Source organism: Stegodyphus dumicola, chromosome 1 (genome assembly GCF_044657685.1).
Source record: "Stegodyphus dumicola isolate Sdum_Otavi_A_Nest chromosome 1, ASM4465768v1".
Taxonomy (NCBI): Eukaryota; Metazoa; Arthropoda; class Arachnida; order Araneae; family Eresidae; genus Stegodyphus; species Stegodyphus dumicola.
The window spans coordinates 158,996,212-159,011,536 of record NC_140768.1 but is presented as its reverse complement, the minus strand read 5'-3'; the positions used below and the strand labels follow the sequence as shown (position 1 = coordinate 159,011,536).

General features: G+C 30.7%; 1 protein-coding gene across 1 annotated transcript; it reads left to right on the top strand.

Moving 5' to 3' along the window:
- The first annotated feature begins 11,177 nt into the window (after nt 1-11,177).
- Nucleotides 11,178-14,524, top strand: LOC118180325 (uncharacterized). Its single transcript, XM_035349430.2, has one exon. It carries the CDS (start codon nt 11,758-11,760, stop codon nt 12,652-12,654), a length of 897 nt encoding a protein of 298 aa, XP_035205321.1. The 5' UTR covers nt 11,178-11,757; the 3' UTR covers nt 12,655-14,524.
- Nucleotides 14,525-15,325: the final 801 nt, after the last annotated feature.

Here is a 15,325-nt window from a genome sequence, read left to right as displayed (position 1 = left end):
TCTTAGTTTTAAAAGCTTCAATATTTCTCCAATTGTATGAGGTTCTTAAATTTTTTGCTATTAAATATGAAGCTTTTATGATGCCTGTAAATCCTTCTCAGGAACTGTTGTATATTTTTTCAAAAATACATTTTAATTTTTCATGCTTTTAGCTTATTCCTTAAAAAAATTCTTCAGATTTATTTACTTAATCTTTATGTTTAGTTTCTGAGGTACTTTTCCGTTTCACTGGCGCAAATCTCGCCAAACAGACTTTGTTGCCAACAACATACAATATAAACATAAAAAATGTTAACAAACATTATTTCTAAGAATTTTTTATTTTGAAGGCATAAACATTTTAATATCTTTTAAAATTTTGTAAAAAGCCAATAAATAAAGGCAGTAAATTTGTAAAAAGACATTAAGAATTTACTGTTTTCATGGTTCAACATCCTGATTTGTTGGTTCGTATCATGTGACCCCACCTGATCCCATCTCATGTAAACAACGTTACAAAAATCTAATTCTCTCGGTAATTATCTACATTAATGACAACTTAAATCTTAATTTGGAATACAAGTTTAAATGCAAGAATTATTTCAATTTGTATGAATAGTTTACTCAGAAATTATGTAAAACCGCAGTGCTTTACTACGGTATTGCATTCTCATTAGAATTGATGAATTTAACCCTTGATTTTTGCCTTTTCTATATTTTCGCCTTCGGGTGAGTGGTGTGATTGCATTCTAATTGACAGAATTACCGTGAATGGTTTTAGAGCATAATATTTAACTATCTTGTAAAATTCTATGTAATTTAATTATTATTCTATGTAATTACAATAAATCTGATAAGAAATGGCTGCGACTTGTTTTGTAAATGAGGCGTAAAAGGTTGCCAGCGAAGATATTCCGTTTGGCATCAGTTGTACCATTGTTGGCGACTTTATCGTTTGCGCCGGTAAAACGGAAAAGTACCATTTCTAAATGTTTTTAATTTCAGTTTTCATGCTTTCCATGTGCCAAGTTTTCACTGCATTTAACACACAATGGATATTTATTTTCCATTAATAATACAACATGTAAAACAGTATAAAATAAACTCTTCTTGATATATACTCAATTTTTTTTAGAAGTAGAAAGTGAGCCAATGGATTCATTATTGTTTGCATTTTCATTAGTTTTTCTCCAAGTTTATTTGATATTGATCCATCCATCCCGTTTCTCTTGTGAACATTGGGTATCTATTTTGGGGCATTTAACCATCATGAACAAAACTGCAACTAAAACAAAATTGTTTTTATCATCCTTCGAAACACGACTGAATTTTCCAATACTTATTAAATGTTATGTGCTTACTTGACAACAAATTTGATTAGAAATAAGAAACATAATTTATAAATGATGTGTATTACAATTACATGCAAGACACTACTAAGATAGTTGAAAAAACTACATCTTAGCTGCGTGTATGCAATTGCTTTGAAATTCGATACGAGCTGTTTGGAAATCATCAAGTGGAAAGCAATCAAATCAAAATTAAAATATGGAAATGTTAAAAAATATCCAAAATTCTCTTCAAATTACATGTACCTTTTATTGTCAAATAAATTTCTTTGAATTTGGTGATCCACACAAATTTGTTCATGACACCCAGGTTTAAATTTTGTAAAAAAACAATACAAGTTATCAATTACATTTTGGAAAAAAAAAAAAAAAATTGGGCTTGTCTTTAACAGAACAGCATGCAATGGAGTATTTTCAAAATTACGGGAAAGTACGACTTATGTGAAAATTGATAAACATTGGCTGTCCAATGTGAAAAGTGAATTATGGTTTAATATGTTATGTTCATAGCTTGTGTATTTTGATTATTTAACTAAATACAGAATGATCCATTCCTTCAAACTTCTGCTGGAATAACTGCTAGAAAATCTATGCCATTTCAGATGAACAGAAAGCAAGTGTTTAATTCTTATTCAACAATTACAGTACTCTCGCACAATACTTACAAAAAATAAGTTAGGTTATTTAACTAAAGTGCAATCAATTTTATTCCTTATTTACATGAATGACGTATACCACAATGCTGTGTAGGCTGGTGACCTAGCGATGATGACTCAAAATGCATCTCTGCATTCAGGCATACACTCCTTACAAGAATATAACCATGCACTGGAGTCCTAGCTTTAGCAGGTACATTTTGCTGTGCTATGCAATCTCTGTGGGTCCTAAATTCTAAAAACGTTTTCACTCCTAAATTCCAAAAATTTTGCTACTTGATATTTCTGTAAATTCCAAAATTTGCACACCTGCCATAACTGCACTGGGTGTGGCCTCAGTTATCCAATGTTCCAACAAAATCAAATATTGTAACGTTATTTTAGACCAGACTTTCTTAAACTGTAGATCGCAACCCCCATCTATAGCAGGGGGTCGCAAAAAATTTCAGTAGTTTTGGTATTTCTTAAACTTAATATAATAATTTTACAATTACCTAATATTTTTACACAACGTATCTGAAAATAGATAAAGATAAGACCATACAGACAAAGAGAAAAACAAAAGTGTTTCAATGCATTCTTTTTATAATATAAATGTTCATTTTACTTGCTTTGCACGTGATGCTGTCATATGATCTGTTACTTATTTAAAATTTTCACATTGTTCTATGTCTTAAAATGAGAAATTAAAGATAATGACCTAAAACTGCAATATTATCTTACAGTACAAGTAAAAAAATTGATAGTTTCACTCATGCGTGAATGCTTATGGGGACCCACAAAATTTTCATAAATATTTTGGGGTCGTGGAAAAATCTATGATAAAAAAGGGTCACAACTGAAAAAAAGTTTAAAAAGCCCTGTTTTAGACCAATCAGTTTCCTGACCCCAACCCATTTTTTTGCCTGTTTTGTTTCTCAGCTGAATTATGTTTCCGTGGGAATTTTTCTATATTTTTACTGTTTCAGCTGAATGGCGTGTATTTAATTATGGCAAAGCACACGAGGGCGATCTGCCTAGGGGGAGGGATGCCTTCATGGAGGACTTTCTAAGAGAACTGGCTCATATACACGTTACACATGGGGAAAACACCCATGCAGCCAGCCCGTTCATGGGATTCGAACCTCCGACCGAACTACCAGTGTTCAACGACTTTACCGCTCGGCCGCTGGTGGGCCCCATTTCAGCTGAATGTAAAAACATGCTAAAATGTTTCAAATGCCTATTAGGGGAAGAGGATCAAATACCCCACATTATTATTATCTTTATTCATCTCCTGTTTCAATTCTGAGTTGAATTATGTTTTTTGATAGAATTTTTCCATATTACATATTTCAGTTCAATAAAAAATCAACTTTTAAAATATTGAAAAGCACGTACTAAAATATTTCAAAATGAAAATGTGGGATAAATAAATATATAAATTACTTTTCTCTAGGAGTGTAGGAGTTGTTATATATATATCTATATATATATATAAAGAAATTTAGAACCAACTTTTCACAAAGACTAAAAAATTGAAGTTCAAATGATCTTCATTAAATCCTATAAATGTAGAATACGAATACTTTGAAATGTAAAAACTAACACATTGCCTGCCGCGCGCATTTTATGCGATTTGCCCATGACGTCAACTTGAAATTTTTATTATGCGATATATATTATGTTGAAATATTATCTGCAGAACATAATGTGATATATAATCGTGCTTAATGCATTTTTCATGCTTGAGGTCACCGGCGACCCCCAAACATATGTATACCATTTTTGCGATTTATAATTTAAATTTTTATGATTTATTATTCTTCAAATCATTATAGTAACAATGGTACTATTTAAAAATTTATCAGTATCGATATTTATTCTAATTATGTATTTTACTATTGATCGCATTGCCGGTGGCACCCACAGTGCTGTAGCCAAGTCGTGTCGGTCACCGGTGGCCCCCATGGCAGTCAACATGTTAAAATAAACCATCACAAGAAAAACCAAAAAAGTAGTATAAAAGAACAAGAAAGGTGAGGAATCCAACCAATTTTAACATAATATCGTCAAGAGGAGGTATGTCAAATTTAATTACATTTCCCCTTCTAAAACAAAATCCCTGCTTCTCTGTATCCAGAATCAGCTGATGAACCATTTGAATACATTTTTTATCTTAATAGTTCACCAAAAAATTCTAGTCCTCCTCAAAGCGAAGGAAAATCATTGAAAATATCTTCCGATTTAAAAATATTTTTCTAATCTTTAAAAAAAAAAAAAAAAAAAAAAAAAAAAGAAAAGAAAAGAAAACATGCCCTTAAAAATGTAGAAAAAATTAAAATCCTGCAGTGGAAAATCTTTGAAAGTTCAAAATAATCTTAACACAAAAAAGTAAAGTAAAAAAAGTTCTAGTAGTTCTAAAGTAAAAAAAGTTCTAGTAAAGATAAGACAATACATCTTTGTCTGTATTGTCTTATCTTTAGTAGAACCTCTTATCAAACAGCAGTAGCAAAGGAAAATGGGGGGGGGGAGTAAAATCATTAAAAATATCTTCCAATTTAAAAAGATTTTACTAGTCTAAAAAGAATATTTGATATTCTACATTTACAGAATTTTATCAAGTTAATTTGAATTTGAATTCTTATTCTTTCTGAAAAATTGGTTCTAAATTTCTTTCTTTATATATTTACTGATCAATTTTTAGCAGCATAATGCACAAAAATTTTTAGAAGGTTTATAAATTTTCCTTTAAAAAAATTATTTGTATATACATAGTTCAAACGCATCTGTATACAGTGGAATATGTTTAACGCGAAAACGCTTAAGACGAAATATCGGTTAACACGAAATAAAGCAACAGTCCGCACAAACTACTATGTATTTTCATGCATTTTGTTTCTTTTAACACGAAATATAAATCACTTAACATGAAAAGATATCCTTTCTGGAAATGAACAAAATATAGAAAACACTGGCATCGCAGACGAGATTTAAGCGGGATGTGAAATGAAAGAGAGGTGGTTTCACATATTTCGTAGAAAAGAGGCTAATGTGGCTTTGAAATACATTGTGACATGAGCCAGTTTTGTTTATCTACGCTACTTTCGCTTTTCACCTCTACAAACATTTCATCTCTCATCAGTTAGCTTTGGAATTTGGGGATGAGTTCATGGCAGTGCGAGTAAAAATTAGTGAGTTTGGCTCATATGTTGCACTGCATGGAATTCAGCGACTCAAAGGATGAATGAAAATTATTTTCATTACACACAATTCTCAAAAGTATCAGATTCTTTGGCACCAAAAGAAATAGAGAAGTAGGATATTGAAACTGAGCTGACACTTAATAAAATGTTTGAGAAAGTTTCTGTATTAATGAACTGTCCTACTGTACTATCGGAAGAATTCGTTGCAGTAGTTTATGATAATGTGTGTACAGCCCCAATTATGGCGGACAAAGTTATTTTGGAATTTGTTCAAAGCTAAAAAAATATCATTGGTGCAGATTCTGATGAAAATAAAATGAATAATGCAATTCCTGTTCCCACATCATCCGAAATAAGGAACATCATAAAAAGTATGGACAGTTATTTAGACGCACATTCCAATGGTGAAATGAATAACCAAATGTTCGACATTGAACAATTTGATGCTAAAAAAGACAATGCAAAGAAAAATATCAGATTATTTTCCCAAAACTCAATAAATGTTTTTCAAAAAACTTGAAAATTTTGTATTAAATTTATGGATGTTTTTGTTTCATCGATTTTTATTAAATGCATGCATATATACATATCTATGTAAATAAAATATACTCTAGTAAGCTTAATTTTGCTAAATAAATATATTAATATTCTTTAACACAAAAAAATATTTCAGTCCCCTCAGTTTTGTGTTAAATGATTCTCACTGTATATCTATTGCACATAAATCCCTTTCTTACATAAAATAACTAAATAAATTGTACAGGAAGTTTAATTAGCAATTATGAAATCTTAAAAAAGTAATATAAAATTGATAATGGCAAACATTAAAATAGATGAAAGTAAAATTTAAATTATAGAATGTACTTTATAAAATTAATAAAAAGTGGTTAAAATATATATTTTAATTACTTAAAACATGGAAGTTATTTGGCAGAGATTGTTGAATATAAATTACTACTTAAAATTTTCAGATTACTGTTGTTCATATTTAAAGTCTTAATTTGCAGTCTTAATCCACATAACAACCATTGTAAAAATCACCCGTTATCATAATCCAAAGATCAGCAGCATACATTTTTTTTTCAAAATCGTGTATAATATTAAATATTGGCTTTTGATTGTCAAGTTGATGCAAATAAGATGAACTGTTTTTATGATTTTAGACTAGTAGTTTATTCTTCCATTCACTTATTACAGTATTTCATTTTTTATATGCTCGACTATCCAAAATTTCAAGAGCTTTCCAGATATTTTTTTAGCTGAGTTTTTACTGTACAATCATTTCAGTATTCACATCGTCAAAATTGCACAGACACATACTTGAAGTGAATTTACTTTTACAGCTAATCACAGGAACTGGAAAACGAAAAAGTACTTATTCAGAGATTGTACTTCTCTTTCGTTCACGAAAATCAAAGTTCATTACACAAACATGCAATCACACTGCACAAGCATGTATGGAAATTCTTAACACATTTAGTAATCCTGATAATTGATTACACATTTAGTAAATAAATCAGAAAATAATGTATAACAAATGAATAAAGTAGTTAAGATTTTATAAAACAGAGCATAATACTACAGTTACAAAGATATTTAATGTTATAAAAGTTAGGTAATTTAGTAAATTTCAGTTTTTCACCAAAGTGATGAAACATTGTGATAATTATGAAGTTCCTTATATATCTTTATAAATGAACTTTATTGCTGTTTTAAGCAATTAAACAACTGTCCAAGTTATTTTAATACTTTTAAAATAAATACACTGTAAGAAACATTTATTAATCTATTTGTCAACCTTGATTTTGGCATAAAAGTCTGAAGAATGCTTCGTAGTTTTTAAGTACACAGAGGCACTGCAATTGTTTCTTATTCCTTGATCTGAAGTTTTCTGCAAGTGATTTTTTTTTTTTTTTTTTAAATTAAAATATCTGTGTTGGCACACATACAATTTATGTATAGTGACTTCAGATGTAGATAATTTTCTCGAACACTACTGTTTGTTTTACTGGCGTCGCTGAATTTTGCGATGAATGCATCACATTTATTGCCGAGTATCACCTTCCAAATTTTTCATACTGTTAATGTATACATCAGCAGTGAATTATTCTCCTCTTTCCTCAAATACCCTACGGCGATAAACAATAACCATTCACTAAAAATTAAGGCTCCTATAAACCAGGCTGAATCATCAGGCATTCGCGCTCCCAAGTGGGAGATTAAATGGCGGCTGAGTGGTTAAGGTGCAACGATTTTGTGTGTTTTTTTTGTGTAAAATGGGCGGATGTACAGCTATTAATTGTTCAAATCATTCACGGAAAGGTCATACATTGGTAAAATTTCCTAAAAATGAAGAAAGAAGAAAAATATGGGTAAATAATTGCCGAAGAGACAATTGGAAACCTGGTCCAGGCGCTGAACTTTGCTTAGTAAGTATAATGTTAATTACGCCTTCATTTAGAGTTTATATCTTCTCTGATGTTTATAATGTGCAAGTAAAGTGAAATTCTTGTGTACAATAACCTGAGTATCTGCTAATTTCTGTAATAATAGCTATAATTAAATTAGTCTAGGGTTAATGTACCCGTCGCCAAACATCGCCAATGTAGATGTTTTGAATATGGAAAAGAAATTTCTCTTCTAATATAAAGCGCGGATTTTGTTTTCCTGTGCTAATTGTGGAATTTATACTAATGTAACATGGAAATCATTAGCATATTGAAATTTATTAAAAAATAAATAATAATTTGGAAAGTCCAGATAAAATCTGAATGTTTGCTAAAGATATATGTAACATTATACTATAGTTGCAATATCGTTGGAATGATATATAATTTTTTCTTTATTTTATAATCACTATTGTTAAAAAGTTAGATGAGTTGTTTATGCACGGTGCCCACTACTGTTTCTTGGTTAAAATAACTTCCAGAATTTTGACATTGACATCTGAAGTCAATAGAATAAATTGAATAGTGTGAGACAAAATATATATAATCTGACTTCAATAATTGCAAGGATTGTGCAAGTTTATTTATAATCACAGTATTATACAATTTAGAAATGAATGCAGAACATTCAAATTAGTATTTTCTTGTTTCTAATTATAGAAATATAGTCTATTTTCCAGTATAAAAGTTTTACTTAAAAGTATGGGAAAGCAGATTTGTTTCATGCATGATCTTTATAATACTGGTATGAAATGAATGAATTTTAATCTGTAAACAATTTTTTGTTAATATTGAAATGCGTTTCTTTGGGTACATTTTTAGGCACTTGTGGATCATGTCAGACAACATGCAATAGAAAAAAGATGTCCGTGTGCATAAATTTTCCCATTGTGTTACTTCATTTTATCTAAATTTCAAGGATAATTCTTTTCATTTTTATATGGCATGTTATCAGTATAAAGGCTAGTGAAAATAAATTGGTATGTGTATCTGTTTTCGAAGTGTAATGCTTAAATAAAAAGATGGTGTGTGTTTTTTCATTTAAACAAAATTTCAAGGATAGTATTTTTCAGTGTTGTACGGTTTGTTATTTCTCAATGTAAAGTGTAACAAGGGGAAAAAAAACTGGTATGGTATATCTGTTTTTTAAGCATGATAATTTTATTTATTTCTTTAGTGATGCATATATATAGAGAGAAGGTGTTTGGTCCAACTGAAGTTATAATAAATCTAATTTTACTAGATCTCTCCCTCCCCTCAGGTGTAGAAAATTTTCAAGTGCAGAAAGTTTATTTGCAGAATTAATTCATTTCTGATAAACTTATTATCATTAATTTTTTATATAACATGTTATTAAGTTACACATTTGACTACTGTGTAATAAAATTGTATTTAGGGCAAAAAATTAACTATAATTTTGCATCTGGTGACTAATATCATATGCTTCTAAGAATATTACTTTAACTTTTTCCATAATTTTTGTATTTCAGGAACATGAAACTGTTATTTTGATATACTTAAATAATAAAAGTGTGTATCTGAATCAATTAATGGATACAAATATTTTACAGTTATTTTTAGAAGATATTTGCCATATCGCTTCTAATAATTCATAAAGTATGTTAAAATATAGGTAAATAATTTGGTGCAGAATTCAGATTTAGGGTTTAAAATATAGTGAATCATAAGACTAAATGATTTTTATTGTCATGATTTGCCTGGGCTTAAGAATGTACTTTTCGCCCGGTGGAAATTGTCATCAAACTGTCCTGAACAGGCTTTTTGTTGATAATAACTTCCAGGCTTATCAGTACCTCCTTTTGAGTGGAGGGTATGCAAATATAGTACCCAATTTAAATTACATTGTGATTGTAATAATATTGTGGTATGAAATAAGTGATTATAATTACAATTTAGGTAATTGCATTGTAATTATATTACATTGTATCTGTGAACTCTTAATTTCATTACTTTATGCAATTATGTTGTAAGTGCATAATCTAATTGCAATAATATAATCTATTCGCAATTACAAAATAATTATAAATGCAGTTACATCTTAAATAGAGGCCATTTTAATACTTTTAAATTTTCGCAAGATAACTTCCCATTAAGGTTCATTTGGAGGAAACTATGCAAATATTAAAAAAGAAGTTATGCTAAATTTACATATTTTGTACAGTACTTTCTTGTTATAATGCTGTTCAATATATCTTCAATACTTTTGTAAATTTAACGACATTCTTTGCAATCACTGTGGTGCTTTAAACAGAAGTTTCTTAGTTATGCTTTCTAATAAGAATGGGTTTAAAATTAAGTATTATGTATAATAACTAGCAGTTAAAAAAACTTGACTGCATGAAAATGCTGTTGCTGTGTAAAATAAAAAATAAGCTTTCTTTTATGCTTTGAAATGAATTACATGTGGTTAAGTCGTCCTTTTACAATTTAAGAATGTGGTTAACACACATTCTTAAATTGGACAGGTTTTATCTAAATTATTAGTATAAAATATATAAACTATGAATTATTTTGTAACATAACTCAAATTACAAAATTCATTCTATATACGTTCAAAGTTATTATCTTTTATGGAATAACTGTTTTTTTTAATTTAGGTAAAAACTGGATTTTTAGAAGTATTACAAATACAATGCAACACAAAGGTGATCTGATTGGAGAGGAAGGACTTTTTATTACGGTTTCTAGTTCGTATTTATATTACATTTGGTGAAAATCATCCAAAACACAGAATGCTGTACTTTCTTCTTCCATATATGTTATGAAATATTTCACACATTTAAAAGAAAGTGTTTCTTCAGAGTCTTGCACAATTATTTCCATATACCTCAGACTAAAATGACAACATATTCTTAAGTTATTTTTTTAGTATGAATTTACAGTGTTTTTATGGAAATTTTTGTTAAAATGTCATTAAGATAAATTTATTTGCACACTCTACGCTTTAACTGTTTCCCCATTTGACACTATTGAAAGTTTTTATTCATATCTTATTTATTATAGTCTGCTAACGAAACTGAAACATCTAAAGAATAAGTTATTTTGAATATGTTTACAAAATATACGCGAAATTTTTATTTAAGTGAAAACGTCTATATACTATTCGAGAATTAATAAATTATCCGAAAAGTTTATATGCGCTGAATACCGCGCGTCTATAAAATAAATCTTTAAAAAAACAGCAGACATTCAGCCAGCGTGTGCGATAAACGCGCCAAAATTGGCAGCGCGTTCACTCCCTCGCCAAGAGAGAAACGTTGGTGATTCAGCCTGGTTTAGAGGAGCCTTACTGAAAATATTGCGTAAATTTCCACTCATAATAATTTAAATTGCGAAAATCTCACAATTAGCACATAAACACACTATTCAGAACCACAATTCTTTCGAAAGTGCGCCGTAGTATTCAAAAGTGGAGTACGCCGTCTTGCCAGGTGAAACTAGTCGATATTTCCGTGACGTCAAATATTCGAAAAGTGGGGTAGGGTTTGGTTAAGGCTACTATAAAGGCTCTAGTAGCTCTAGGGTTTGGAAATACGCTCCCTTGACGTCAGAAGCAGCGAATCTGGGGGCGTATCTTTGATGTGACATCATCTTTAACGTAGTTTGGATGTCACGTGACCTCCCTGCGCGTTTGGGGATTTAGCGCTGACCAACTTTTTTTTTTTTTTTTTTTACAGGGTGCTTATACATTGCGCAAATTAAAAAATAATGAAGTGAAACAATTCATTAAATAAAAATTAAGGATCGAAAATGATTAATTAAAGGAAATAGATGTTTGGTAGATAAGCGAAAAAATGTGATCTTTGTTCAAGTAAACGGAATAAATTTTCATCACCTGATTAGTAAGAAAACTGTCAGCTGAAAAGTACTTTTTCCTTTGATTTTGTAATTGAAAATAGATTGATGTGTACATGGACAAAGTCAAGGGTGTGCGCAATGCCGAGTTTGTGCAAGTCTCTGATTTTTTTTATGTGACAATAGGTCGATGTGTATATGGATACCGAGTTTGTGCATTTCTTAAAAACGCGCCAAGCAGTGTTTGATTCTTCACTTTCCCCATTTTAAAAACAAAGGTTGGAAATTTAAAAAGTCTGCATTAAGATATTGCGAAAATTTGGAAATGCATACTCAACCAGGGAAGCCACATACATGTGATACCTGTGGTAAATCATTTCGGCAGAAAAGTGATTTGAACAAGCACATATTCATCCACAGAGGTGAAAAACCACATAAGTGTGAAATATGTTCCAAGGCATTTGTGCGAAAAAATGCTTTAAGGATACATGTTCGTATCCACACAGGCGAAAAACCATACATATGTGATGTATGTGGCAAGTCATTTGCACAGAAGTGTTCCTTAAAGCAACATGCATATGTTCATATAGGTGGGAAAGAGCATACATGTGATATCTGCAAGAAGAAATTTACACACAAACGCAGCTTGAGTACTCACATGCATATTCATATAGGGATAAAATCTCATGAATGTCATATGTGTAAGAAATCATTTCTATTACAACAACATTTAAAGGCACATATGCTCATTCACACAGGTGAGAGACCCCATGTCTGTGATATATGTTCCAAGTCATATGTATGCCAAACTGACTTAAAGACACATATTTATACTCACACAGGTGAAAAGCCATATGAATGCAAGATGTGTAGCAAGACTTTTTCACGAAGAACTGGCTTAAAGCGACATATGAATATTCATACTGGTGATAAATCTCACATGTGTAATATATGTCAAAAGACATTTGCCTGGTTTAATGCTTTGAAGCAGCATATTTCTAAGCATACAAGTGAGAAACTTTTTGTTTGTGATATATGTCATAAGTCATTTGCACAAAAAACTAACTTAAATAGACACCTACTTTCTCATACAGGCGAGAAACGGTATAAGTGTGATGTTTGTGATAAGCCATATGCAGACAAATCTAGCTGGAGCAAACACATGCATACTCATTTAGGTGAGAAGCAACATGATAGTGATCAAAATAATGGGGAAAATTAAAACTTGGATAAGCAAAAAATTGAAAAACCACATGAGGATGATATTTGTTTCAGCTCCTTTTCTTGTAAGGAGGCTTTGAGCCAGCATATGCATATGCATACAGATGAGAAGCCTCATGAATGTGTGATATGTTACAAATCGTTTACTGACATGGGCTCTGTATGGCAACATCTGCATACTCCCACTGGTGAAAAAGCCGTATGAATGTAATATATATGAGAAATCCTTTGCACTTCGAGATAGCTTAAAAAGACATGTGTGTAATATATGTAACAAGTCATTTTCACAGCATTCGAGATTTACAAAGCATCTGTTTGACCACTGAACTGAGGAAACAGAAGTGGGTAAAAATGAAAAAGACAAGAAGCAGCTAGAATGTGATATATGTTTTAAGACTTTTGATTATGTAGGGGAGTTACAAGAACATGTCTTTGCTCATATGGCTGAAAAATCACTTAAATGTGATAGATGTAGAAAATCATTTGCTCTTCAACAGAACGTAAGCAAACATAAATAAGCCAATTTAAGTAAAAAACAATATAAATGTAATGTATCTGGCAAAGCATTTTCACTGTATTACCTCTTAATTGGACGTATGCAGCATATACATGGAAATGACAAACCAATGTGTCTGAAAACATTTCTCAACAAACAAGTATTAAATTAAATGAATCTGGTGTATGTTTGAAACCATATACAGGTCTAGAAGACATACAGCTGTGTTCATCCATCAAAACAAACGAGATGCCCCAAGCTTGGCGAGTAAAAATGCAACGGCGCCAATGGGTTCTCTGTGGATGAAAACCCGAATTAAACAAACACATGCTTGTCCATTCAGGTGAAGATCCATATGAATGTAAGGTATGTTGCAAATCATTTTCTCGTAAAAGTGATTTAACTATACATGTGCACACTCATTTAAATGATTATCCACAGGATTAAACTGTGTTCTAAAGCTGTTAAACAACACTGGATTTTAATCGGAACTGAAATGATCACATAGGTCAGAAATGTGGTGTATGCATGTAAAAGTGGCTAGTAGTCATTTGCAAGTGAAAAATATGCAGCTCTGATATTATTAGATTATGAGACATTATCAACTCATTGCTTAAAGTATAGTGTTTTGTTAAGGGCTGTTATACTCTAGGGTCTAGGTAGTAGTGGATTTCGGTGCCTATGTTCTTCTTATACAGGACAAAGTCTGCGATTTAAAATCATAAGGACTGCAGACATGCACTGATGACATGCAAACGTGGCATGTTCAGAGCTGCACCTGTGTAGATCGTAGAGAAAGATGCTAACCTGCCACAGCCACACAAGAGACTCAAATATGAGTGTGGCCAACATCAATGTGTTGTCATTTGTCCCCTGTGATTTCCTAACCTGTAGGTATCTGAAAATGACATACAGGAATCTCAATCAGTCCAGAAAAAATTCACATTTATAGTACATCTGCTTTCTTTTGTAGAGGATTAAGTTCTCCATTCTTATCTTTTGTAAGTTTTTTTTTTTTTTTTTTTTGAGCGGAGAGTCTAGATTTTACACTGTACTGTATATATATATATATATATATATAAAGCAGGGTTGTAGGAAAATAGTGGAGAATTTTGAGGAACTACTAAAATGTGATAAAATCTGTTTAAATGTGATATATGTTGCATATTTTCACAATGAGGTACTTTACTGTTGTGCAATCATATAAATGTTAAATTGCATGCTAATATGTATACAATGATAATAATTAAATATCTTATTGTAACTGAGAAATCAGCTGAATGTGATATACAGTCTCTCACAAAAGTGATGGCACACTTGTGCTTTACAAAAGGAAACTGTAATAAAATTAATTAAAAAAGCATGTAAAAATTTTTTGTGGGTGTGTTTGATACTTAAATTTAGTAACAATTATTACATAACATACATTTTCTCAAAATATTAAAATATTTATTTAATAAAAATACAATTGTTTAAAAGAGAGCAAAAGATGGCTCACATAAGTGATGGGACACCATTAGATACTACTATGTACTACAATAAAAATATTTTTTTGGGTTTTTATTTTTACTCAAAAGCAATTGGCAATAATTTATAAAATCGTCTGCAGTATTTTTCTCCAGTTTGTTTTGGAATTTTTGTGTTTTTTAGCTCTGTGCAGCCATGAATGCTAAACGAAAAGAAACTTTGCCTGAAATTAAAAAAATTAGTTATTAATTTGCATATTGAACGTGGAAAATCTATTAGAGAAGCTACTGAAACAGTTAACTTGAGTCATTAAACAGTTTACAATATCATTAAACGATATAAAAAGAATCATATGATTCAGGATAAAAGAAGACCTGGCCGACCATCAAAGCTATCCAATGGAATAAAGCGAATTATCGTTCGAAATATTTTAAAAAATCCAAGAATGAGTGCTTCTAAAGTTGCTGCTGATTTACAAGCATTATATGGAGTAATTGTTAAACCTGAGACTATTAGAAGAGTAATTCGATCTACTGGATATCATGGTAGAGCAGCCAGGAAAAAATTCTTCGTAAGTGAAAAGAATAGAAAACTCAGACTGGCTTTCGCAAAATCCAACATAAATAAGAATTCTGATTACTGGAATGAAGTTATATTTGCTGATGAGAGTAAATTTAATATATTTGGTTCTGACGGTAGAATCTTGGTG